This window comes from Macrobrachium rosenbergii, chromosome 43 (assembly GCF_040412425.1).
Source record: "Macrobrachium rosenbergii isolate ZJJX-2024 chromosome 43, ASM4041242v1, whole genome shotgun sequence".
Taxonomy (NCBI): domain Eukaryota; kingdom Metazoa; phylum Arthropoda; class Malacostraca; order Decapoda; family Palaemonidae; genus Macrobrachium; species Macrobrachium rosenbergii.
Genome location: NC_089783.1, coordinates 42,840,037 through 42,865,938, shown reverse-complemented (window position 1 = coordinate 42,865,938; position 25,902 = coordinate 42,840,037). Strand labels below are relative to the sequence as shown.

General features: G+C 38.6%; 2 protein-coding genes across 4 annotated transcripts in view; both read left to right on the top strand.

Annotated features, from left to right (window-relative positions):
* Positions 1 to 1,646: 1,646 nt before the first annotated feature.
* Positions 1,647 to 17,922, top strand: LOC136828820 (serine protease ami-like). Of its 2 annotated transcripts, none has more exons than XM_067087062.1 (9): positions 1,647 to 1,786; positions 4,918 to 4,957; positions 7,040 to 7,246; positions 8,969 to 9,078; positions 9,745 to 9,842; positions 10,562 to 10,721; positions 12,343 to 12,451; positions 14,265 to 14,428; positions 17,156 to 17,922. In XM_067087062.1, exons 2-9 carry the CDS (start codon positions 4,918 to 4,920, stop codon positions 17,333 to 17,335), a joined length of 1,068 nt encoding a protein of 355 aa, XP_066943163.1. In that variant the 5' UTR covers positions 1,647 to 1,786; the 3' UTR covers positions 17,336 to 17,922. The 2 variants fall into 2 exon arrangements, with proteins under 2 accessions (XP_066943163.1, XP_066943162.1); XM_067087061.1 differs by having other exon boundaries at positions 1,679 to 1,907.
* Positions 17,923 to 20,682: 2,760 nt separating this feature from the next.
* Positions 20,683 to 25,902, top strand: part of LOC136828819 (YEATS domain-containing protein 2-like) — a 39,346-nt gene continuing 34,126 nt past the window's right edge. Inside the window, exon 1 of one of the 2 annotated variants that reach the window (XM_067087059.1) lies at positions 20,683 to 20,817. The gene's annotated coding sequence lies outside the window, so the exon portion shown is untranslated. The remainder of the gene's footprint in view (positions 20,818 to 25,902) is intronic. The other variant, XM_067087060.1, reaches the window with a different exon arrangement.

The window sequence follows — 25,902 nt, the reverse complement described above, 5'->3', positions numbered from 1 at the left end:
TCACCTGGGATTCCCGAGCCTATTACTGTGCGCCGTCCCACCGGCTGTCAACTCTCAAGCGGGTTCTTCTTCAGACCTCGGTTTTTATATGATTAAATTGCGTCATACTAGGAATGAAACTTTGGCTCAGATAGAAACTGACCGATTTCATTAGAAAAGAATGGATGTGATGTAATCAGTTATGTATCGCTTTAATTTTTCGTCCGGTCGTCTCTCGACGTGATGTATCAGAGAAAAAAAAGAAAACCCTCCGTTAATATATGAAATGAAGTATTGCGCATTTACATGAGTCTGTTTTCCGGAAATGCCGCCTACTCGTTAGAGAAAAGTTATTTATAAGCTTTTGATTATAAAGAAAATAGCAATTTTTTTTTTACATTCTCTAGTGATTCTTCTTCGTTATTGCCTGTTACTTGGGTTTTCATAGTCACTGTTCAAACTGTATGTGGACTTGTGCTATGATATGTTTCCTGTCTACTAGGAAAATTGTTTTACATTCTATGTAGATATGTTTTTTATTTTTATAAATGCGTGTGTGCATGTGTATGCGTGCGTGTTTGTGTTGTCACACAGAATTATGTTTATATATATATACATGTGTGTGTGTTTGTGTGTATGTGTGTGTGTGTTAATATTTACTGTAATATAATCGTTCAGCCTAATATTTTCATAAAAGAAGCAAAGAAATTCTAATAAGCCACAACATTTCGGCCACTATACATCGACCCTCGTCTCTGTGGAAAATTGGGGAAGGGTATAGCGAGGCAATATTTGCATGGGGTCAAATAGTGTTCAGACTGAACCGGTTTAAGGAAAATAAAACTGGTTAGAATGTCTGGTGTTTAGATAGAACCAAGGAGGTTGAATCGGCCTTGGATAGAACTGGTTTAAGGCATTCCAGCCCGATTTGTTTTCTTCCAGAGGAAAGCAAATCAGGTTGGAACGCCTTAAACCGAAAATGAAAATTGTTTTCCTTAAACTGGTTCATTGTAAACACTATTCGACCCCATATAAATAGTGCATTTGTAGCACCTTCTCCCATTGTCCTCCGAGAAGAGACTTAATAACATTTCTTCATTTCTTTTAATGAGTCTCTAAAATATATATATATATATATATATATATATATATATATATATATATATATATATATATGCATATATATATATATATATATATATATATATATATATATATATATATATATATATTTATACATATGTTCATATATCCATATATATATATATGTATATATATATATATATATATATTTATAATACATTCATTTATCCATGCATGCGTGTGTGTGTATATATATATATATATATATATATATATATATATGTGTATGTATGTATGTATGTATGTATGTATGTATATACCATGAGAGAACGCAACCGACTGGTGTTGGGGCACAAAACTTGCAAAGGTAGCCTACTGTAATTGCAGTGGTGCAGAGTTCTCGGCAAACCTTGAATTTTTTTACAAGAATCAGGAAACCAGCTCTTTATTCGTTTATTTCAGGATACAATTACATGTTGCCGCAAGTGCCAGAACGCTATTCCATTATGACTGACTTACATTAACTCATCTTCCTTGTGGGTGTGAAAATAAACAGTCTTTATTATACGCTGGCAACTCTACACTGACTGGCCACAATGCCAATGCTTCGATACTCAGTCTGGTTATCGTAAAGGTCGGGGTAGAGTGAAGGGAACCTACAGTCTCAGTGTACCATCTCTTAGGATCAAGAAGTTAATATTAGTGTGCTTTTAAACCCTAAAATGTGAGTACATATAGTGTGATAATTAAAGAGGGACTACTCTGGGTCCCTACAGACAATAATAATGATACCACCATTCTGGGATAAACATCACGAGAAGTCAGTGAATGAAGACAGTGAACAGGTATTTTCAGGATATGGATGACACTTGGTTGCTGTATCGTTATTTATTTAACCATAATTATTTCATTGCATTCATTAGACTCCATAACGATTTGTGTCAATGGGAATTATTCAGGGTTCGCTGTTGTGTTATTTATTGAGTAATTTCTATTTTGTATATAATTGACATAGTTGTGAGAATTTTCAGGAAATTGCGCAAAAATTATCCTGTTCAGAGAATTGGTTGGAATATTTTCTAATCGGTCCTGATTCCAGGAAAGCAATAATTTTGTTAAAATAGGCGGTTTGCATTCGCATCATGTACATTAATTTCATACATGCAGCGGTGAGCAATTTATTATAAAAGACGCTTGATCTTATCTCGAATATTTCCACCCTTTCAGTGATACCTATAGTTTTAGCAGGCTAAGTAAGACGTTACATCCTGAATAAGCATTTAAGGATAGCCTACATTGTCTGTACGTACTATGCTATGGTCTATTTCATAAGGTGATGAACCTTGGGAATGCAGTTTATCCGAAATTGTCCTATTTTGCCTGGAATTCTTTTGAGAGTTCATCTATATCTACTTGAAAGGCAGATAAGCCATCATCTAACACTGTATAGGCGCCGTGGCTGTGGTTCCAACCTTGCCTAGCCACCAAAGGTATCCGAGATCGATTCTACGTGAGGGAAACGCCTTGGCCATTTCCGGAAAAAGCTGCGTTTTGCTCTGTTGACCTAGTCTCTTAGACTATAAGTTTACATTGGAGATTTTCTGAAGTCGGCAGTGCCGTCAGTGCACCTCACGTGGTGCACTGTAGGCATTGTTTAAAGGTCTTTGCAGCTTCCCTTTGGCCCATAGCTGCAACCTCCGTTCATTCTCTTCCTGACATCAGACTTTCCTCCCTTTTTTAACAGTTGTTTCTAAGTGCAACTGCGAGTTTTTTTATGTTTACTCTCAATTTCTCTTTCAGCGCTGAATGACATCGTAGGTCCCAGCTCTTGGCCTTTGACCTAAATTCTATTTCCTATTGTGCTCTGCACTGTAGATCAGTTGACAATGTGGCTCGCAGACAAGGTGAAGTGTTGGGCTGGCGGCATTTTCCCCCGAGGTGTAACGAGTACGGGACCTTTCCTTGAAAAAGCGGGACGCCATGTCTTAAAAACTAACCATAGAATTTTCTTGAAAATAACCTCATTATGTTTTCCGCACCCAAATTAACGTTGGCTCTTAACCTAACCTAACCTAATCTAGGGACATGACAAACAAACCGGGCTGGTGCAATACTAGCATACATCTAAGGAATTGGCGGACGGACGACCTCACTATAGAGGCGAATAGTATGGTTTTTTTCTCATTTGTTTCTTTCAGATTAGCTATGATAAACTGTAAAGTCATGACGGTCCTCTTACTATGTTGCCTTGAAAATATTTTCAGCTAAAATCCAGGTATCCAGAACCAGTATAGCGGGCATGGTCCTGAGAGGTGATCTAGTTTTTTTGATCCGGTCCAGAACACGTTTTTTGATACTTTTGAAAAAAAAAAAACTAGCAAGGGACAGCCAAGTACTTGCAACTTTGTAATTCACACCAGAAGGAAGTTGACTAAATGAGTGTGTAGTTGACCGTGAAGAACCATGTTATCTTCTTCAAGTCGCATAATTCATTTTTTTTCAGTAATATTATAAGAGCAGTGCCATCCTGTTTGGATGTCTGCAGAATTCTTGGATCATTGATTGTAAACTATGATTGCTCAGCACCTCGTATATTATGGTTGGAACCATCGTCATAATGTGACCTTGGCCATTTTTATATATATATATATATATATATATATATATATATATATATATATATATATATATATATATGTGTGTGTGTGTGTGTGTGTGTGTGTGTGTGTGTGTGTGTGTGTGTGTGTGTGTGTGTGTGTGTGTGTGTGTGTGTGTGTGTGTGTTGAATAGGAAACTACGTGGTGTGCTTGACGTGCTTGGTGGAGAGGGTCAGCGTCCATTTTCCCTTAATGAGTTGCCAAGTGTCACTTTTTCGGTACCAGAAACCTTTCATTTTCTTCAGTGAAAAACGGTTGTCGTAATCTTCAGTACTACATTAGAACGGCGTGCTCATTTGCCGTATGCTTTCTTAATTATTTCTTAATAATAACTGACGTCTATATTTTTGTTAGGTTTAGTAGCTCTCTCTCTCTCTCTCTCTCTCTCTCTCTCTCTCTCTCTCTCTCTCTCTCTCTCTCTCCATAAGTACAGTGGGACCATGCATTTAAGCAAATACATCATGATAAGTAACAATACTTGCCAACAGATGTATTTATGTATGAATTAAGCATAATCTGATATCACTCAGTAACCATTAAACTGGGAGAGAGCAAAGCTACCTGGAGAAAACCAGTGAAATCGTTCTCTTCATCCTCGATTGTGTGATCGGAACTTGTCAACATTGAATTATCAGAGAAGTTAACGTCTATTGTGAGTGTACCATTGCCTAACGAATTTGACTTTCTCTGAACAATTTTTGGTAGATTTAACAGGGATTTATGATAAAATCAACTCTGAAATGAGGATGCTGAGAAGTATATAACCGCAGTTTTATAGACTTAAAATTTTATAAGTCCTACTAACGGTGCTAATGCCAAGTAGCGTTAGTTTGAAATCATTTTCCAGCGGTTAAAAGTTCTTGATTATTTCCCAGTAAGATGTGTCCTTTCGAGAGGACTCTCTGAATTCATCAGTTCCCAAATATCGATTGATTAAATTTTCATTAATTTTCACTAGTCTGTTAGTCTAATTTACAAAGTTTGTGAACCTGCTTTCATGTGACATAACCTTTACGAATGCGTGTTGTATGCCTTTTGTGTTATTCAGTGCAAAATAGTAGGGACTTTGTCATTGATGGAATTGAAAAGCTGGTCAAAAGTTTTTTATTTTTAGGCGCTGAAGGTGTTGTAGATTTTCAAAATATAATTTTAATGTAGAAAAACTTAATTAGCCTATGTCCCTTGGTTTTTATTGCAGATGAAATTATGGGGTTACAGACTGGTGTTCGTAGTTTTATGTGAGTATTGCTCATACTTCTTGCATGTTTATGTGTGTGTATATATATATATGTTACAGTCAACATGCGCAATCAGTCATTACGCGTAATGACTGAAATTTCAGTCATCACGCGTAATGCACTTAGGGACATTTGATCCCCAGGAGCTAGTACTAAACATTTATGAAATACATTTGACCCCCAGGGACTAGTACTAAACCCGGCGAAACAGTGTAGGTGACTCACTGTTTCGCCGTGTTTAGTACTAGCTCCTGGGGATCAAATGTCCCCTAAGTGCATTACGTGATGACTGAAATTTCAGTCATTACGTGTAATGACTGATTACGCATGTTGACTGTAACATATATATAATATATATATATATATATATATATATATATATATATATATATATATATATATATATATATATATATATATATATATATATATATATGACACTTAATAGGAAAAGTCTGCATAAATTGTTTTGTTTTTCCTAGCTTTTAAAGTCTTCTCTCTCTCTCTCTCTCTCTCTCTCTCTCTCTCTCTCTCTCTCTCTCTCTCTCTCTTATACACCAACTATGTAGACCCATTGCAGGACTTTCTAGACTTATTTTTTTTATTTGTTTCATTCCATATGTAATCCAGCCTAACATAAAAATGGGTATCGTTCATTATTACAACCACAGTAAACAAAAATGTCCAGTTGAATTCATTATGTTTGATGACTCAAAGTTATATTTTTTTGCCGTTCCTCACAGAATGTCACAAGAAAAACTAAAGTGGTAATGACAAAGGTTGAATGTTTTGATTGTTAAATCTTAGGATGCCGAGGTGGAAATGCATGACGGGTTTGTTCAGCCAACCCTCCATTATGGAAGTGAATTGTGGATGTTGAATGCGAAGGAAAGAAAAATTTGAAGCTGTTGAGACAACCTGTGTGCGTAATTGTTTTCGAGATGGTTTGGCCCCGTGGAAAGAATGCATGGCGATAGGTTTGGGGAAAGAGGATACACTGCAGCTTTAAAGTGTTGGAAGGAAGGAAGAGAGAAAAACCCAGAAAGGGTTGGATAGATGGAGTGAGAGAGATACTGGAAAAGAAGGGCCGTAATGTTCTGAAAGTATAAGTGTTTGCAAGATTCAGGTGAACGGCGGCGTGAAGAGGGTTTGACATACTGCTGATGAGCCCTTGCTTGTTAGTGTATTAAGTGACTACTGTGGAAGTTTTCTACATAGGGTGGTGACGTTATATTTCTCCTTCAGAAGCACCTCCGATTGCTGCGAACACACTTTAGTAATGCCTACGTGGTGCACTGTAGGGATTACTGAATAAAATTTGCAATATCCATTCGTCCTCTAGAGTCTAGCTGCTCCTACTTTTTAGTCTTTTACAAGACCTCCATTCCCGTTTCATTTCTTCCACCCTGCTGTCCAACCTCTCTAACTATTACTTCTTAGTGCAACAGTAAGATTTTCTCCCAATTTCAGCTTCAGATCCTTGTACTCAATCTCATTCATTCTCTGGATTCTTTTATCTTGAGTTCCTACTACCCCAACTCCCTCTTTCCCAAGTGTTTGGCTTTATAACCTAAATTTTATGACTCATTAATTCATTTATGCTTTCATGTTAGGAGAAGCTGGTTAATTTATATATATATATATATATATATATATATATATATATATATATATATATATATATATATATATATATATATATGTGTGTGTGTGTGTGTGTGTGTGTGTGTGTGTGTGTGTGTGTGTGTGTGAGTGTGTGTGTGTGTGTGTGTGTGTGTGTAGGTTTGTTTGTGATTAGATTAAACCTAGAGACTATTGTAACTTTATAATTATTTTCAAGCTGCAGTATTAGTAGCTGGCATGGGCCTTTGCAACGGCTTAACATGTCGTTTTCGTATGAATGTGACGTTGAAAATGTTTATCTTTAGATGTTCTGCAGTCCCAGAGTTTTTCCACCACTTTACCCGTTTTTAATTTTCTTTGCTGAGTTTTAAAAGCAGAACTATGTTTAGCCATTGAAGGTACTTTGTCCCGAATAAGTCTGTGAAACAATACTGAATCTGTTCCTCGTATCATTTTAAGCCGCAGCTAGACTGAGCAGCAGTCAGCAGGTCGGTGACCCATGTTTCCGGCAAGACAGAACTCGGGGCACATGCCGCGATATTAGTGACTGCGTCGGTAGCAACGGTCAGATTGAGAATGCCGGCAGACTAGAGCTTTGTGGAGGCTCCTCGTTCAGCAGGGTCGTCGCCTGCTGCCGGAGAACCCCGGAAACCATCGCCAGACAGAGTGAGGAATCTTCTTTTGCGCTTTTCATCAGACATCCTTCCCTTGCTGTCTTCACAGTAACGTGCACAAGTGTTTAGTTAATGAAATTTGGGTGTTGGCTCTCTTGTTTTCATCCACTTAGTCCCTTTAGAAAGTACTTTTGAGTGATAACCTTGCGTGACATTACCATGGAAAGTGTATGTTAATTTGCTTGTTGCCGCCGAATTTCTGCTATTAGGCCTAGTAGATTTAAGAAAAATTCATGTAGCTTTTATTCTATTTTTTTCATGATATTTTGTATTATACTCAAGTATGGTGATTATTTCTGAGATCGACAACCATTTTTGAGGGATATTACGAAGGAGGCATGAGAAAAAAAGAAATGTTGAAAACGTTCCCGTGGAGAGCAAGTTCTGTGTCTGACATGGTCGAGACCCATTGTGAATGCGTCGAAGATACGATCGTTTTTCAGAAAGTTCACAGTATCTCAAAACATGTGATGGGCAGGAAATGCACCACACCACGGCTGGCAATTGAAGGCGTTTTTGGAAGATATAGACCACCAGGTAAATAGGGTGAGTCGATGTGGACCTGACATTTAGGCCCCTAGGGAGGTAGCGCCATCAGTGCACCTCACGCCGAGTGACCTCATAGGTCCCGGCGCTTGGCCTTTGGCCTAAATTTTATATTCCAGTTTCAATTCCTGAAATTTAGGATCCACGTGATTGGACTGAGATGGTGTGCTTCATGTAAAATCAAAATAAATTGCTCATTTCTGGGTAATCTTCACTAATAAGTCACAATTCCTCCTGCATTAACCAAGTTGTATTTTTAATAACCCATTCTAAACGTAAAAATTATTTTACAATCCTATTTTGTAAGTTGCTTTGTCTTTACTGCTGTAAAGAAGCTAGAGCTTCATTAATTAGTTATTTTTTAAATCGTGATTTCACGTCTCTCGTATTCAAATAGGTCTTTAGCCATACGTTCTTCGGCAGGTCTGTGTACCGGATTATATTAAATTTCGATTAGCGTTCGCAATGTTATCATCACTGATCATTTTCCAATCCTTTTTGGCCTGAGTACTGTGTAGTTTCGATTGCTGGTTCTACTGCCATTTATTTTTATTGTGCCGAATTTTTTGAGGAAGTAAACGCTTTGAAAAAATATAAGTATTTGGGCCTTATTTGATAGCCAACAGCCTGGTGGTTGTAGTCTGCTCGTGATTATATTTCGCTAGGGCTTTAATTAATTTATTTTTTAAATTTATTTTCAGGGTTTTGTTTTACCGTAAAATTCCGTTGATTATTGAGAAAGCTCTTGTTTTTAAGTATTAGCTCTCAAACGAAAATAAGTATCCAGCAAGTAATCAAGATTTTAAAACAATCTGCCCTAGAATTGTATCACGTTTGTCGGACTTTCTTTTACTACGCCGCTGTATGTGGATAATGGACCAATTATTCTAGAACTGCCTGAAATGAAACGAATCACGGTCGAGTAAAATGAGATAATTGATGCATTTAAAAATAGAGAAATTTAACATCCATTTCCCGGTGTTGTGTCAAATCCCCACTCAAGACAAGTAGCCCTTGATCTTCTCAAGCAATCTCTAAACATGACAATATTTGCAGTTAAAATTTCTGATCCTATTTAGTACGCAGCGCCAGCATTTGTCGACATAGATAAATCTCTTTTTCTCAGTGTGTATGATATCTGTTTTGCTGTTTCCCTTCCCTGCAACAGAATGTGAAGAGTGGAAACGGCAGGCGAACCAAGATGGCTCACTTTGTCAGACGAACATTCCCCTGGCGAGAGGAGGGACAGAGGCCAACGTCGGGGAGTTCCCACACATGGTGCGTCATCGGGTGTTCATCAGTATTTCCATAATCATGTCCATGCACCGTTGTCCCTCTGTTTACCGATGGACGTATCGTTATAACGGCTCCTCTCATAATTGTTCACGTTCTTTTCTTCACTTCTCTCTCTCTCTCTCTCTCTCTCTCTCTCTCTCTCTCTCTCTCTCTCTATGCCCCCGTAGGGGGTAATGCCGTTAGTGTACCGCATATGCGGTGCACTGTAGGCATTACTTAAGGTTCTTTGCAGCGTGCCTTCGACCCCTAGTTGCAATCCCTTTCAGTTCCTTTTAATGTACCTCCTTTCACATTCTCTTTCTTCCATGCTACTTTCCAAACTCCCCTAACAGTTGATTCATAGTGCAACTGCGAGGTTTTCCTCCTGTTACACCTTTCAAACCTTTTACTGTCAATTTCCGTTTCAGCACTGAACGATCTCATAGTCTCAGTGCTTGTCCTTTGGCCTAAATTCTACATTCAGTTCAGTTCTCTCTGCTTTTCTGGTGTCCTTTACATCTCATGGAGGAAGTGACGAAATAAGAGAAATGGTAGAATGTACGTTTCCTTTCCAGTGCTTGGCATTTGGCCTAAACTCTATATTCCATTTCATTCCATTCCAAACAGAGAAGTCATCTTTTCATGGAAATGTCTTCTTCTTGGCTTCAGGTATCGATTCTGCAGTCTCGGGGCGAAGCCAACCTGGTGCACGTTTGTGGAGGTGTGCTGATCTCTGAGAGATACGTTCTCACGGCTGCTCATTGCTTGTAAGTAGCGCATACGACTTCTTATTTCAAGATTTGCTCTGTTTCTTCTCCCCTCCTTCACTACGAGCGGAAACAAGTCTGCACTTAGACCTTGATAATATCCACTAAGTCAGCATATTCTTTTCATATATATAAAAAAAGCCACCGATCCTTAATTTCAAGACGCCTTCATTTTTACGATTTGGTCTACTTTCATAAAGAGTAAGGAAGTATCCTTAACCAAAACATTGCAGTCCCTTCAAAAGTATGCTGTGCCTGCCCCGGTCAGGATTATAGAAAAACGAATTCAGCAAATGTTATTGGTTCTCTTGTAAGCCGTAGGGGGTTAATGCCACTATTCCACCTCACGTGGTGCACTGTTGGCATTGCTTAAGGTTCTTTGCAGCGTCCTATCGGTCCGTAGCTGCAACCTCTTTCATTCCTTTTACTGTACCTCCGTTCATATTCTTTCTGTTCGTCTGGCTTTCCACCATCTCTAACAATTGTTTCATAGTGCAACTGCGAGGTTTTCCTCCTGTTACACCTTTCATACCTTCTTACTGTCAGTTTCACTTCTAGTGCTGAATAACCTCATTGGTCCCAGCGCATGGCCTTGGGCCTAAATTCTATATTCTATTCTAATGATTCTCGTGTATAGAGTTACGACGAGTCTCGAAGGACACTGGAGTAACAGACCTCTGATTTCGTGAAAAACGTTACGCGTTCTTTTTCACCCACAGGGAAGACGGCAAAGCCATCTACGTCAGAATCGGGGGCCACGACCTGCGCAATAGAGAAGCTGGAGACTTCGATTCGGAGGTCGCCGTCTCCATAAAACACCCGGAGTACAGGCAACCTAGACGGTACAACGATATCGCTCTTCTTAGACTACGACTTAAGGTAATCAGTATATCGATTTTTCTACGAAACTGCATTATAAAAATTAAAAAAAAAAAAAATGAGCCGAAGTTTCTTCGGCGCAGTTGAGATTTCTGTTCAGCATATAATACTGTATGAAACTCTCAGCCGCGGCCCATGAAACTTTCAGCCTCGGCCCGTTGGTGGCCTGTGTTGTTGGTGCCTATAGCGGTGCCAGACGCACGATCATGGCTAACTTTAACCTTTAGAACCAATATATTAGTTCAGTAATGTGAGTATTACCGAGAAACTATACAGATACAGTATAGGATACAAACTTGACATATACAGCGGAAGGAACCCTCCAAGAAGACTCCCCTAGTCGGGGTTAGTGCCGTCAGGGGACCTCACGGGGTGCACTGTCGGCATTACTAAAGGTTTTTTTTTTTTTTTTTGTAGCGTCCCTTCGGCCCCTAGCTGCAACCCCTTTCATTCCTTTTACTGTACCTCCATTCATATCTTTCTTCCATCTTGCTATCCGCACTCTCGTAACAGTTATTTCATTGCGCAACTGCGAGGTTTTCCTCCTGTTACACCTTTCAAATCTACCTACTCTCAATTTCCTTTCCAGAGCTGAATGACCTCGTAGGCCCCAGTGCTTGGCCTTTGGCCAAAACTCTATATTCCATTCCATTCCAGGAAGACTGGAATGGGTTGGAGGCTTGTAATAGAATACGTAAATATATTTTGATGTTTTGCAGTGAAAAGTTAGTTTTTTATCGTATTCAAAGTGAAAATTAGTTTTGCATTCTTAAAGGTGAACTTTGTAGATATGTAGTCTTTTTGCGCCCGTTATTATTGGGTATATATACACAGTCAAGTTTGTATTAGAACGTATGTACATTTGATCAACAATTCGTCACAGCCCCTTACCGAGAGTGGCTCCAGAGAGTTAACCTTCCACTTCTTAGTAGTCGATTAACCACCAGACACCTAATTCGCATCGGAACGAGTTGGATTGCACGTTGAACTTTATGGTATGAACTGGAACTATGAAGTATAACATCGATACTCCTATACGATTAAGTATTCATCCATTTGTTAAAATTTATTCCTGTGTGCTCAAGCAATTGAAGGTAGGAGTTTTTCCCAAGGTAATGACTTCAAGCGTCAGCAAACCCGTTCACTACAGGGTATATATGGCTCTGCAGTGTGGATGTTGATTGCGAAAAAAAAAACTCTTAAGTAGATGAGACGAAGCGGTCGAAAGGCTGGCATATGCGAAAGGATGGGTTAATTGGTGCGATTTGGGTTCACAGCCCCTGCGTTTCATTCATATATGGATGTCATACTATACTTTTGTGTGGTTTTTCTTTTCTGGAGGCAGCCCCTGTTAAGTGATATGGCTTCATATATATTACATATATGTATATATATATGTATATATCTGTATATGTATATGTAAGTATGTTATTAGATATTTTAAGTTGTGACAAACCTCCTTCATAAGAATAAAAGTCAAATGACGCATTGTAGTAGAGGTAAAGTGAAAGATATGAAGTGATTATACAAAATCGCAAGACACCCGATCATTGCAGCCAAGTCGCCACCATCAAGTTTTGCTTTCGAATGAATCTAAAGTGAAACGCTTCCTTCTTTGCAGGTCCCCTTCAGCAGACGGATCCGGCCTGCCTGCCTGCCCAACAGCGACGTCCGCGTCTCCTTTGGGACGAAGATGGTTGTCGCCGGATGGGGAGCCTATGAAAGTAGAGGTGATCGCTTTCTTGAACGGTTTCACTTTTTTCTTAGCTAAAACTACTTATGGGGTCCCACTAATGTTCAATTAACTATCATAATTCATATGATAATTAAGTGAAATTTGAAGGATGCGTAAACTTATTGTGGAAGGCTCCGTTGAGCAAACTTATTCATTGTGTTGTCGTAGCTTGTTTGCTTCAGGATACTCAAATGGTATTGTGCCTCTCTTAGACTAAGGACCATCACTTTGGGACCTCTGGCTTGTACGCTTAGGCAAGATCTGTTAAGAGGGAATTTAGGGGATAATTATCTTCTTTCTAGTATGAATTATAATCTTGAGAATTTCCAAAATTCGTGCTGCATAGATGGTGATCCACGCAAACATGTAAAGACCGTGTGCATGGGTATGTGTATTTCCGTATATACTATGTTTATACCTTTCATTGTCTTTGTAGGGATATTCAGCAGAGTATATGAAATTCCTGTCTGGGTCACTAAGGATTTGTGGGAACAAAATTTCAAAACTGAGAGGCACTGCCTTGAGTGCTACTGAAAATGTACATGTAAAGGACTTGGAAGAAACATGAGAAGGTTCGTAATTTAAGGAAACATTGGATTGCTTAATACAGGTATTCCCTGGGTTACAGCAGCTCCGACTTATGGCGTTCTGATCTTACACACTTTTCAAATATATTATTAAAAAATTCAGTTCCGGGTTGGCAGAAGTTCTGAAGTTACAGCTTTAAGTGCCTTGAGCGACAGAAGACGGGAGCTAGTTTCTGAGCGGAGGAAAGAAAACCAGTGTATTACCAGGGCAACGCTCAAAAACTGGTTTTTTTATTACGATGTTCTGGGTTACGGCATTTTTCGACTTGTGGCATGCCGCTGGAACGGAACCCCGTCATAACCTGGGGACGGCTTGTATTTGTAAACGGATAGAGGCAAAGGAAACATGTCGTGAACAGGATAATCAGTATTTCATGTAAATATAAAAACTGAACGGGGGAAAAGTATGGAAATGTCAAGATAATCAGATAGCCGAAAGCCAAGCTTTGAGCAGATCGTGTTGGGTTGAACTTTTGTAATTGCTGGAAGTTTCTTTCCTGCAGAAAGTTCCTTTTTCAAGTACAAAAAATAGTTACTTGGTGACTGTGACTGTTCCCTCAAACACAGCTACTGCTCTTCCAGGAACAACCAAGAAACCAATGGCAGAGGCTGAGAAAGTCACACATGCTGAAGTTATATTCTCTCTTTCTCTCTCTTTCTCTCTCTCTCAAACTTACAAACAAACAAAAACAAACAAAAAGATACATACACACACATAGTACTATATATATATATATATATATATATATATATATATATATATATATATATATATATATATATATATATAATTGTAATAATATTTAATATATATCTTAACTCCTGGAATTCTTCTCTTCTTGGATATGCTTGTCACTACAAAGCTTAAGGTCCAAATGGAAGAAAATGTTGGCGTCCTTAGCAGGGTTCGAATCTGCATCCAGAGTTTCAGAACGAAGTCGTGTGTGTGCGAGTGCCTTTATATATACTGTATAATCTGAAAATGCACGAATTTGTAAGCACGTTTTAGGAGATGCTCACTTAAAAGGTTGAACATTGCAAATTAATTGCATTTTAAGCTAGATTAGATGTTTCTCATTAACTAATCATTATCATTACTTGAAAAGATACCAGGATGTATTTTAGAATTTGTATTGTAATGGGATATAAATACTTCATTCTTTTTTGTTGTTAAAATCAGCTCGGGTAGAATTTCAATTAAATGAACTTCTACTCTTATAGGTCGGACGAGCGACATATTGCGCAAAGCAGAGGTAACAGTCATCGATCGATTGAGGTGTGACACCAACTCATTTATATCAGATATCACAAATTCGCCCCAGTATCCAGTGGGAATAACAGATAGCATCATCTGTGCGGACGAAACGGAGTCGGGAGCTTGTACGGTAAGTATAACTCCCTTTAATTATAGGCTGGTGATTTTACCCGCCCAACCACGTCCGGAGCAAGTCTCTGGACAGACACGCAATGCAGTACATACAGTAGCATTACAGCTTATAAAATCAGTTTATCACGTCTTACAGGAATGTAATGCTTGTAAGTTATAAAGATAATCTTACATTATTATGTATATTCCAGAAAATGATATAAAAAGAAGCCTTTCTCTGTATTGCAAATTCACTTTTGAGAAATAGGTGTACCGAGGAAATCTTTCAAGATATTTGGAGGCATGTCTGTCCAGAGGAAATGTTTTAATTCCCATCTTTTTTTTCATCCCTGATATTCATATTAATCGTTGGCACCGTCCTTCAGTTATTTTAATTTGCATGTATAAGATATTTCATAATTCTGATGCTTCGCATCCAAATGATCCCAAACTATACCATCCACCACTTGGTAGTACTAGATATGCAGTTAGTTGTGCAGTTCTGCTTTCTCTTTCAGAGATTCAGTACCACTAAGTTTTATTCATGATGTGACCAAATTATGCAGTGATCTTCCTAATCCTGTGGCTGAGTCGTTGGAACTTTAGACATTCCAGCTTGGTGCGCAGTCTTTTCTGTTGAGCAGGTCGACATCAGTCTTACTGTATAGTTTATTTGTCAGATGTCATATATATTTTGTACTTTGTTGTTTTTTTTTGCCTTGTTATTTCTATTTCATAGTCTTTTCTCTAGTTTTCAGTTTTTTTTTCTGTATTGGGCTGCTTTCTTAATTGGGCTTGTTGGATTTATAACATTTTCCATACTGTGTTGCAGCTTTGCTTGTAATAATAATAATAATAATAATAATAATAATAATAATAATAATAATAATAATAATAATAATAATATGGGCGCCTTGGCGGAGTGGTTTAGCTCATCGATAGACTGTTTAAGCAACATTGGGGCTGGTCAGTCGTTGGATGGGTGACCGCTCTCCTCGGCGTTGATTCCTTGGGAAAGGAACATAAAGAAAAAGAACTGGCTCTCCACAACAGAAAGAGAGGAACTGGAAAGAGAAATAACACCCAGCAACGAAGGACAAGGAGACGAACTAAGAGACGATGGCACAGAAAACGACAGGAATGATGAGCTACCAAACAACGACACACGAGGAAACACCGACGATGTAACAGAGAGGTCGGAATGGGTGGAAAAGATCAGACAATGGATGAAGCCAGATACAGAAAGAACAAAGATCCCCTCCATGCAAGCCTACAACACAAAGAAACTAAGGGAAAAAACAAGTGAAGTCAATGAAATAATGAGACTAATCCACACCACCAGTATCACAGAAACAAATAACCTGGCATATGCAGGAGCAAGACTAGTAGTAGAACTCATGGGGATACAAACACCAACACCACCATCACAATCAACCCAACAGAAACCGAAACAGCAACCGCATTGGAAAGGGCGACTGGAAAAACAAATCTGACTTGAGTAAACTGAAAGAGATGGCAGAAAAGAGGCTAAGAAGCAAGAAAACAAAAAGGATCTGAATGAGAAATACAAATTACAGGATAAGGGACTAAAGAACACAATAGAAGATATAAAACAGAGGCTTAAAGCCAAAGCACATAAGATCCAACGGTACATGAACAGGAATAAAGGATACCAACAGAACAAACTCTTCGGGACCAACCAGAAAAGACTATACACCCAGCTAAGAGGGGAGGACAATAAGTGGTACGAACACCAACCTGAGGGAGTGACAGAAGACGATCAGGCAAAGATCCTCTGGGACTATGATATCAGAACAGATAGGGTGATACGTGCCAATAGACCAGACGTGACGTTGATTGACAAAAGCACGAAGAAAGCATCACTCGTTGATGTCGCAATACCATGGGACACCAGCGTAGATGAGAAAGAAGAGAAAAATTGACAAGTATCAAGACCTGAAAATCGAAATGAGAAGGATATGGAATATGCCAGTGGAAGCTGTACCCATAATCATAGGAACACTAGGCACGATCCCAAGATCCCTGAAAAGTTATCTGGAAAAACTAGATGCCGAAGTAACTACAGGACTCATGCAGAAAAGTGTGCTACTATAAGCAGCGCACATAGTGGGAAAAGTGATGGACTCCTAAGGAACCCCACACTATAAAAACCACCAAGTCGAATAGGATGACTGTGATAGAAAAAAAAATCATAATAATAGCTGAACTGCAAATACGTGGTTTGGAGAATTACATAAACCCTAAATCCTTTACTGTTCAAAGATTGGATGAATAAAATGCTCAAAGTTATTCGTCAACCCCCCCCCCCCCGATAATGTCTAGGCGAGTTGCTTAGCCTACTTTTTGAACAACTTTCATAAACTTCCATTCTGGTTCCGTAATCGTACCCCGTGGAGAATTTATAAGTTTACTAATTTGTTTATTACAGAAGGAAAGTGTTGCCCCATGAGCAGGAATGATGAAGGTTTATGTGTGCCGATTCTGTCTCTGAAATGAATAATGAAATAAGGTCTAAGGCACCAGTCATGTAGAAGTGTATGGTTCTGAATTCGTTTTTTTTTTTTTTTTTTTATCCAGCTTTGGATTTTGATTTTAAATCTTCGTGTGTTTGATACTATTTTATTTGTCAGAAGGTCTTACCAGCACTGAGCTTGCATTGAACAGGTCTTGGTGAATCAAATGAAAATTATTATTGAGACTAATTTCGGATCTTATCTGCACACAGGGTGACAGTGGAGGCCCCTTGATGATGAACACGCAAACTGCTTGTGAGGTGAGAGAGGTTGTTGGTCTAGTGTCACGTGGAGTCCCTGAGTGTCAAAGGACTAATGTTCCTGGAATATACACACGTGTTGAGTATTACCTTGACTGGATTGTTAGAGTAGTTTGGTCTGATGAACTCTAAAAACTCTGCCGTGGAGAACAAGACAGGACTAGCGAATTTATCTTCATCTTGTTGCTTTCCCAAACTTCAAAAAGCTGCCAGTCATTCTCTAGAGTGGCTGGCTCTTAAATTTATAGCTTTAAAAACGTTCCATTCGTTTTCATCATTTTTGTCTGTTTCCCTTTGCCACAAGTTGAGATATGGAAGCATTGCTGTACTCCCGGTAGAATAGTATGGTGGTTTGCAGTTATTGCAAACTGATGGGGTGGTCATAATGTGTTTTTATCATCATTCTCTAACATGATAGTTTCAATGCTTTGAATGAAGCAGATTCATAACCAGGCAAACAAGGATCTTGGGTTAAAACAAAGTCACCGAATTCATGTGAATAGGCTACTGAATAACTTTCATATAGGCTGGTTTGCAGTATTTTCCATGAGCACTTGTTATACATTCATACTGTTGTTTAGGAACTCTATCAGATTTATATATACACGAAGACTTAATGCATTGAACGACAAACATTCGTAAATGTTATATCAATGAGTTGTGCATATATGTCTAAAGTAAAATAATTTTTGTATTTTATAATAAAGATGTTTTAAAAACGTTTGTTTTTGCATACCTTTCCATTTTCTCTCCAGCCATCCTTGTTTTGACCTTGGCGACATGTGGCGGAGGAACACTCCTACATTACTTAAGGTTCTTTGTAGTGTCTCTTCGGGCCCTAGTTGCAATCCCTTTCGTTCCTTTTACTATATTTCCGTTCATTTTCTCTTCTTACCATCTTACTTTCCACCCTTGATTCAACACTAGTTTCAGGTCTGAATGACCTCATAAGTCACAGCGCTTGGCCTTTGGCCTAAATTTTATATTCCAATCCAGTCCATACTTGTGTCATATACGTGCTTCCATAATACTGAAGACCAACCGGTAACTACAGTAATATGTTAAGAGGAGGTAATATAACACATAATGTAACTAGAAGGGAAAAAATCCGGTAAACAAATGGCATATCAACTGACATCCTTTTAAACGTAACTAAATATATCAGAGTTAATTTAACATCTTATCAAACAAACATATTTTCAAAATATAGCTTACAAGCTTCCTAAAATACATCTTACCCAAATTCTAGAGCATTACAGCTCTTACATTTTCTCAGTTTGTGCAGCAATACAGAAAACGTAAACGATGATGTTATTCTGTGCATTTGATCCGATGCCAATATCTGAATTTACGGGGGTTGGAAAATTCTTTTTACGTTACCTATATAATGGAGAAAGTTATAAATGCCAGTATTTCTGAATACAAATCCTCTATATCTGAAAAAAACACTAACATTAACCAGTTTTGAAAAGTTCACTTAATTTTCAAAACTTCGGTTATATTAAATCTTCTGTCAAAGTCATCACATATGTTCAAAATAATAAAATATGGACAAGGTAAATGCTTTGCAAGATAGTCAGTTAGCTTATAGAAAACTAGATTCAACAGAAACTGTTGCATGCTCTGTTCTAAATGATCTATTCGAAAAATGGTGGACGAAGACCAAAGTGGTACCTTGGTCTTACTCGACCGTAGTGCAGCCTTTGATCGGGTTGCGCTTGAACTTCTAAATGATTTACAGTCAACTGAAATTGTTGAAGAAGCCTTTAAGTGTTTTAAAGACTACCTTCCTGACAGAAAGTGCTGTGTACAGATAAGAAACACATTTTCGTCTTCAGAAACACTGAGAAGAGGAGTACACCAAGGTAGATTAAATTTTTTTGTATATATACGAATGGATTGTCAAATGCACCATAGCAACATGGAGATGAATTACAAGCTTTATTCGTATGACACCAAATCATCAACAGCAACAGGTAAACAAGAAGGGCCGAATGACGTTCTTTCCAGTATTAAAGAACAATTACTTAAGCAAAAAAGTAAATAAATAAAATGAAATACATAAAATAAAAAAAAAACTAAGAGAAAATAAAACGGAATTTATGTCGATGAGAAAGAAAAAAGACTCGTTATAAATAGTAATCCAGTTCTGAATGCTGATAATGCATACGATTAAGGTTGCTAATTTGTCTCTCTGTACTGAAACCAGTTATCCCGAAAGGGTTACTAGTTATCATCATATCGTTTTGTTAAAGAATTTCTTGATGAGTGTTCTCTCTAAAAACGCGTGATTAACTGTCATTAATAGAGTGCCTTTGTATCCTATTCTACCTAAGATACAACTTAAAAATCTACAAAAGTATTTAAAGTAGAGCCGTAAGATTGAAAAATGGTATTGCATTACCCTTGTACTATTTGAGCTGCACTGACTGTCAGCCAAAGCTAGAATGGTGTACTGTTTAACTTAAGTGCAATGACTCATCAAGCTACCAAGACTGGGTGTCCAAAATATCTTAAGACTTGTTGCTCATAATACTCTCAGCGAATGATATTCAGCGGAAGACTTGCGACAGATGGTTCAAGTTATTTGAGCCAAGATAGACTTCGAATGTTGGTTTTAGAGCCTTTAAATTTGCAGTCTCAAGACTGCATACAATAAGCTCCCACTTGATACCAGAAGGACTGAAAATATCAACTTTTTCAAGGAAAAATTGCAGACATTATCCTCCGAGCATTATGACAATTCGGGCTTGACAAGTGATACTGTGTATGTGACAAAATTAATGAATTTGCAGATGTCACAGCGCGGCTTCGGTGAAGTGGGACCTGCATAAAAAGAAGCCAAGTATAACTGTCACTATATACGTACAAAAACTTCCCCAACAGTTACGTGACTATCTGTACAGACCGGTAGGTTGCTCGAAAGCCTCCAAGTCTCATTATCAAATCTGGATTGATTTTCAAGTAACAGTTCCCAAACGACCAGATCAATCCAGGTTATGTATATTAGTCCGTGTGTATTCATGAATAGGCAAATTTCTGGCCTATTTTAGTTTTCTTTTTGTTTAAATGCTAGCTGTTCTTTAACATTGTAAGAGAGAAAAATAAGCTCACTGTATTTGTCTATAAACCACAGACACATAATAGGGAAACAATGATTCTATCCATATACTAGTATACAAGTCTGATGCATAATTTGAATAAGTTTGATTACCTGTTAATTATTTCGTTTGTCATTCAGTCTTGCATATCTTCTGTGGCATAATCGTGTAGACCGAGTTTTGTTTACCTGTACCATCATCGATCAGCTGATGTATGTAAACAAACAAAAAGGTGGATCGAAAAAGTATATATACTTTATTTTGACTAAACTATTATTCTCTTTACTCTGTGTGTCGTCGAGTGGGTAATTTTCGTTCATACGTTGATAAATAATATTTTTACAGCTTATGAACTGTATAATTTTTATATTTAGAAATTTTGAATATATCTTGTCTAAATAATAGGAATAATGTAAAATTGTAGATGGTTTCTCAGGTCCAAGTTTATCTTTCAACCTACTTATTCTGTATACCGAAATAGTAAGTACTTCGTGAAGAAGCACGTTGTAATCGGTAAGTAGATGTGTCATTTTTATGTCTTTATTTAGTTCATGGCAAATATTGGTTACACCAGAAGTGATAAGGGATGATGTTATGACTCTTTAATTCCTCGTTTAATATATGAACCATATATTTTTTACGTATTTATTGTTTATGGTCTATGCAAACTAATTTAGATTTTTCACATGTAGCCTACGTTTACTGTATGTTCTTAAACTACGATATTATATGGTTTATCCGGTAGTTTTTATGTGATAATAACGAACTTTATAATAATTTACATCGGAAATACTTTGGTAACTCACTACAACCCCCTAGGCTACATCTAGCTGTTATGGGTGGCCCTAAGTGGTAAACCTTGTTTTTGGGTGTGGGAAATACTGTAAATTGCGGTGTACAAGGTTACCTTAAATGTTTAGCTCAGAATTCTGAGTTAAGCTTATTTATGGTGGGCTACCAGTGGGCGAAAACTTAGGTCTCAATGAATTTAGGCTGCAGTATAGCCCACAGCAGCCTAACCTGTGGCAAAATTACACACGAAGATCACAACATTTATATCAAAGTACCGACCGCAGTATCTTTCTTTGAGCCAAGTGAGAACGATGGACACAGGTTCTGCCAATGAAAAACCCTAAACTTTCCTAGAATGGCGTGTCCTGACCTAACCTGACTTAAAGTGCCATGCCCTGACCTGGCTTGAGGGGCTTCGTTCCCCCTAGACCCCCCAAGTAACACTGAACATCAGAAACATAGACTAAAATTCCACTTGGAATTAGTGTCAGAGCCTGCTTCTGTTGTTCTCAAAACTACCCTCTTTCTTTATGTGTAGTACAGTAAACCTACAACACATGCAGGTAGGTATGTTATACAGGCGTAGGGATAAAATGCAGAGTGAGTGGCCACGGCATATTTGGGGGGCTTCTAGTGGGCAAAGCCCTCCCAGGCCAGGTTAGGGAATGGCATCCAAGGTTAGGTTAGGGAAAGGTAAGTCTGGTTAGGTCATATTCCCTCTGGATTAGACTACCTTCTACAGAAATGCAAGCCACAGTACTCTTACCCCTCACTCTGCATTTGCTCCCAGCATGACCGATATAAAATTTGGCAGGTATACCGATAAACTCTGTAAAGTCAAAATCATCACTTTCAGTAATATAGTAATAGATTACATGTCATAGATCCTTGATAGAACTGCTATGTGCTGTATGTTATTGTAAAATACAGTAGCACTCTTCTGTCATTTGTATCAGTGATGTAAACAACACACAGTGACCAGTGCTGAATTTTGATGGTAATCTGTCTTCTAAATTGAGAGCAACATCACACTATGAACAGTGATGTACTAAAAAATTTTTTTCCCATAATTTTTTATTACTCTCTGTGTTAATATGCTGAGTGTGTTCACCAAACACATGCATTTATAGTAAGTAGCCTGCCAGAGGTATAGTAAGTGGTTCCACATACAGCGACTGCTAGGATTGCTGACCCACTTCTTTGAAACTCACTGTAAAGGCTTGCATTTTCCAGCCACATAAGTTGACCCTTAGTTTTAGAAATATTTTTTCAGGCTTGCAAAGTTGACTTGTACTCCGCCAGTTACTGTAACTGAATAAAGGGAAAGCCATGGATGTACAGTAACCTAACCATATTTAGGTTGCTGGGTTATTTGCGGTTATTACTTATGTAACCTGACTCTAAATTTAGGGTTTGGCTTCTCACTGGGGTTCCCCACTTCCTTAAACATGCCGATTCATAAACCAAGCTTTTATGAAATGACTATCAGATTCCTCAGAATCAAAACAGATCTGTTGGAAAAATATTTCACCAATTTTTTAGTGAGTGTTGTTCTACTAATCTAATGCAGGAAAAAATTCACTTAATGACAGTGGGTAGGCTAGGCTATTTTGTTTCTTAGCTTGAGGAATGAAGAAATGATAACAGCTGTTCTTAACTATGACTATAGGGTAATTTTATCTACGTGGAAATGTCATGATGCCACCACATAACACCTACAAACAAACAATTACAAATATACAATAGAATAAAATGCTGTATAACAAATTATACAGCTTCAGTTGAAATCTGTTGATTTTTGCAAAGAAAAATAATGCCTAATCTATACAGGAAATCTTACAATGGTATGCACCATTGTCGTAAGCAGTAACAGTACCATTATATGTAAATACCTTATCATTTTTCCCCAGCCTCTTGTGCATAACATTTGTGAGGGAAAGAGTGAAATGCACCAACAGGAATGGCCTGAAATGCATAAATCACGCGATAAGTATCCAGGAAAATATATAGTTCATATCTTTAATTAGTACTGGTCACAAAACCACTTAGTAAAGAGCAAGGCCAATTGCAGGAATGCATTCTAACCTTCCCTTCCCAACATAACCTAAGGTGCCAGGTGCTTGACTGACCAGTGCTCTCCCCCCTTCCCCCCACTAATGTGCCTTAGACCACTGTGAGTTATAATGTAAAATACGAGGATGAATACCAACCATACCTTCATTAACCTAAATTAATCTGAGGTTTAGGGACCCCCCACCCCAACCTAACCTGACCAAGTGTCATAAATTAAAACAGTGAAATACAGAAATTCAGCTTACCCTAACACACCAAGTTTTGAGCTGATAACTGGAAAAGGAACACCCCCAATCCCCCTGGAGCATTTCACAGCATATCCCTTACCCTAAGGTTGGGAGGTAGCTCTTGTCCCAGTCCCGGTAATTTTGATTCAGCCAATGTTTGTTTTGTAGTGAGGCATTTATATGTGGAAGGGATTACCTCCAGATGGATAAAATATCATGTGTTCTTATTGAAATAAAGTTTGTTGAATGTATGAGGGAGTATTCCCTAGCAACAGCAGGAAATAGTCAGTAAAGCTTGGCAACAAAGTTGTTAATTGATAGGTGATTGATTTGTGGGGGAATCCTCCACTAATCTCCCATAAGCTAGTACGTTTTCTTTGGCCATTGATGGGTATGCACAAATGTAGGGGGAGTTGACTTTTTACTGAGGGGGAAAGCCTACAAAGTAAGGGGCATTGCCCCATTATTGACATTCAGGAGGAACTACTAAGTTCCACGGGTACTGAGGGCAGATGCCTGGCACCACTTCACCTCATTTTGTCTTAAGGATGTCACTCACCTTTGCCCTAGGACCTGTCATGGCCTCTCAAGAAACCCGAATTGCATTGTACAGAAAACCGTCTTGCCTAAGGTTGTCGAATGGCATGAGATGTATAAATGAGCTTTAGTTGGTAGATGTTATACCCTTTCTCCTTTTCAGGAAACTTGAGCATATAAAATACTACATTATTGCCTTTGGGTTTATTTGCAATGAAGTTGCTATCATCTAAATTGGTGTTTCTGTCTCAAATGGTAAAACTGGGATCCTCTTCATTTCTAGAAATAGGCTACAAGAAAGTCAAGCTGGCACAGGGTTAGTCAGCCTCTGAATCACATTTGCCATGTTGTAATGGAGATTATAGGAATCATCTATTCCCTGTACATGTACGTGATTGGGATACTATTGACATTTCTGGGTGGGAAGAACATACAGTCATGCTCTCTGGACAATACTCCCATGGAAGAAGTGAATATCCATGTAAGAGATGAAGGTTTGTGATCTGGTAGGAGCACATCTCAAATAGTATGTATAATTTGCATTTTCATGTAAGTAACTTACCAAGTAATTACATATCTAATGTTTCTAACTTGCGCAGCAGCTTAAATTTTGAAATTCACAGCAGCACTTCTATTGTGTCAGTGTAGATGACATGACCCCGCCCACTTTCAAGGGAGAATAAGCACAACACAGCTGAAGAGCTCAATTCGTTTCTGCCAGTTAATGACTGAACTTCAGTTGTCTTGAGCAGCTTTATTTTGTATTTTGGTTGCTGGATGGTTGTACTTGTCTTGTTCTCCATTTGGTGAAGTATTCATTATTTTGGTAGCTTTAGTGCTATTTCTAGATAGCTTAGGTTTATTTAGATCTGGTTTTCAATGATTATGACCTTATTCCTGACTTTGTCTGACTCTAGTGCTTCTAGTACTTGTTTTTGCAGCAAAGACTGCAAAACTAGATTGACAAAAGCCCATGATTCATACACAATTTGTAGTAATTGTAGAGGACAGAATTGTTCAATTGATTTGACTTGCGCTGAATGCAGGGACTGGGATCAGGGGAAATGGAAGACTTTAAAAGCCCATTTAGATAAGCTGGAAAGAGACAAGATAAGGAAGGCAGCTGCTAGAGCGAAAGCTAGGGAATTAGCCAGCATAGAATGTACTCCTAAATCAGGTGTAGCCGATTTACCTGTTCTGTCATCTCCTTTACCTGGTTTTTCCCCATTAACCAGCCCTCTGACTATTTCACCCTCTCCTTTATCAGGCTCCCATGCTTCCGACCCTAATGCCATTGCCAGTCTCGAAGCCCGTGTTGACTGGAAGTTTGGTCTCATAGTTAATTCTATGGCTCAGTTAGGAGCATCTGTGAAGGTCCTTATGGACAAAGTGTGTGTCTCGAAAGTGCAAGTGCAAGTGCAGTGTCAATGGAGGAAGTGGCTACTTGTCCCGTCAACGCTCCTAGACAAAGGTCACTGTCAGACTCCCCTAAACCTAGGAGGAGGTATACTGGAAGACCAAGGGAGGTCAGTGTGGTTTGCCCACAGGTAGTTGCTCTCTCAGTTGAGCCTGTTGACCGGTCCCAGGTCTCGGCAGACGGCCATTGGAAAGGCATCCGAAAGGATGTGCGTGGGCTTCCTGCATGGGCTTTCCTCCAGTGCTTCAGATTCCAGCCCAGATAAGAGGTGCCGATGCAGCTTCTCTGATGAATCCCATCCTTTGAAGAGACGTGTAGCGTTTGCAGACTGCTCTTCTCTGCCTCCTTGTAAGCGACTCAAGGAGCCTGAGTGCAGTCCTCAGCCATCCTGTAGCTTCTGGGACAACCGAGTACATTTTTCTCCAGAACATTCAATGGAAGAGTGCCAGTATTTGGCGTCCAAGCAGCTATCCAGTTCCCAAATGCTCCCATTGTCATCTTCTAGGTGCCCAGCACCAGTTTCCGAGCGCTTGGTGCCATCTTCCATACGCT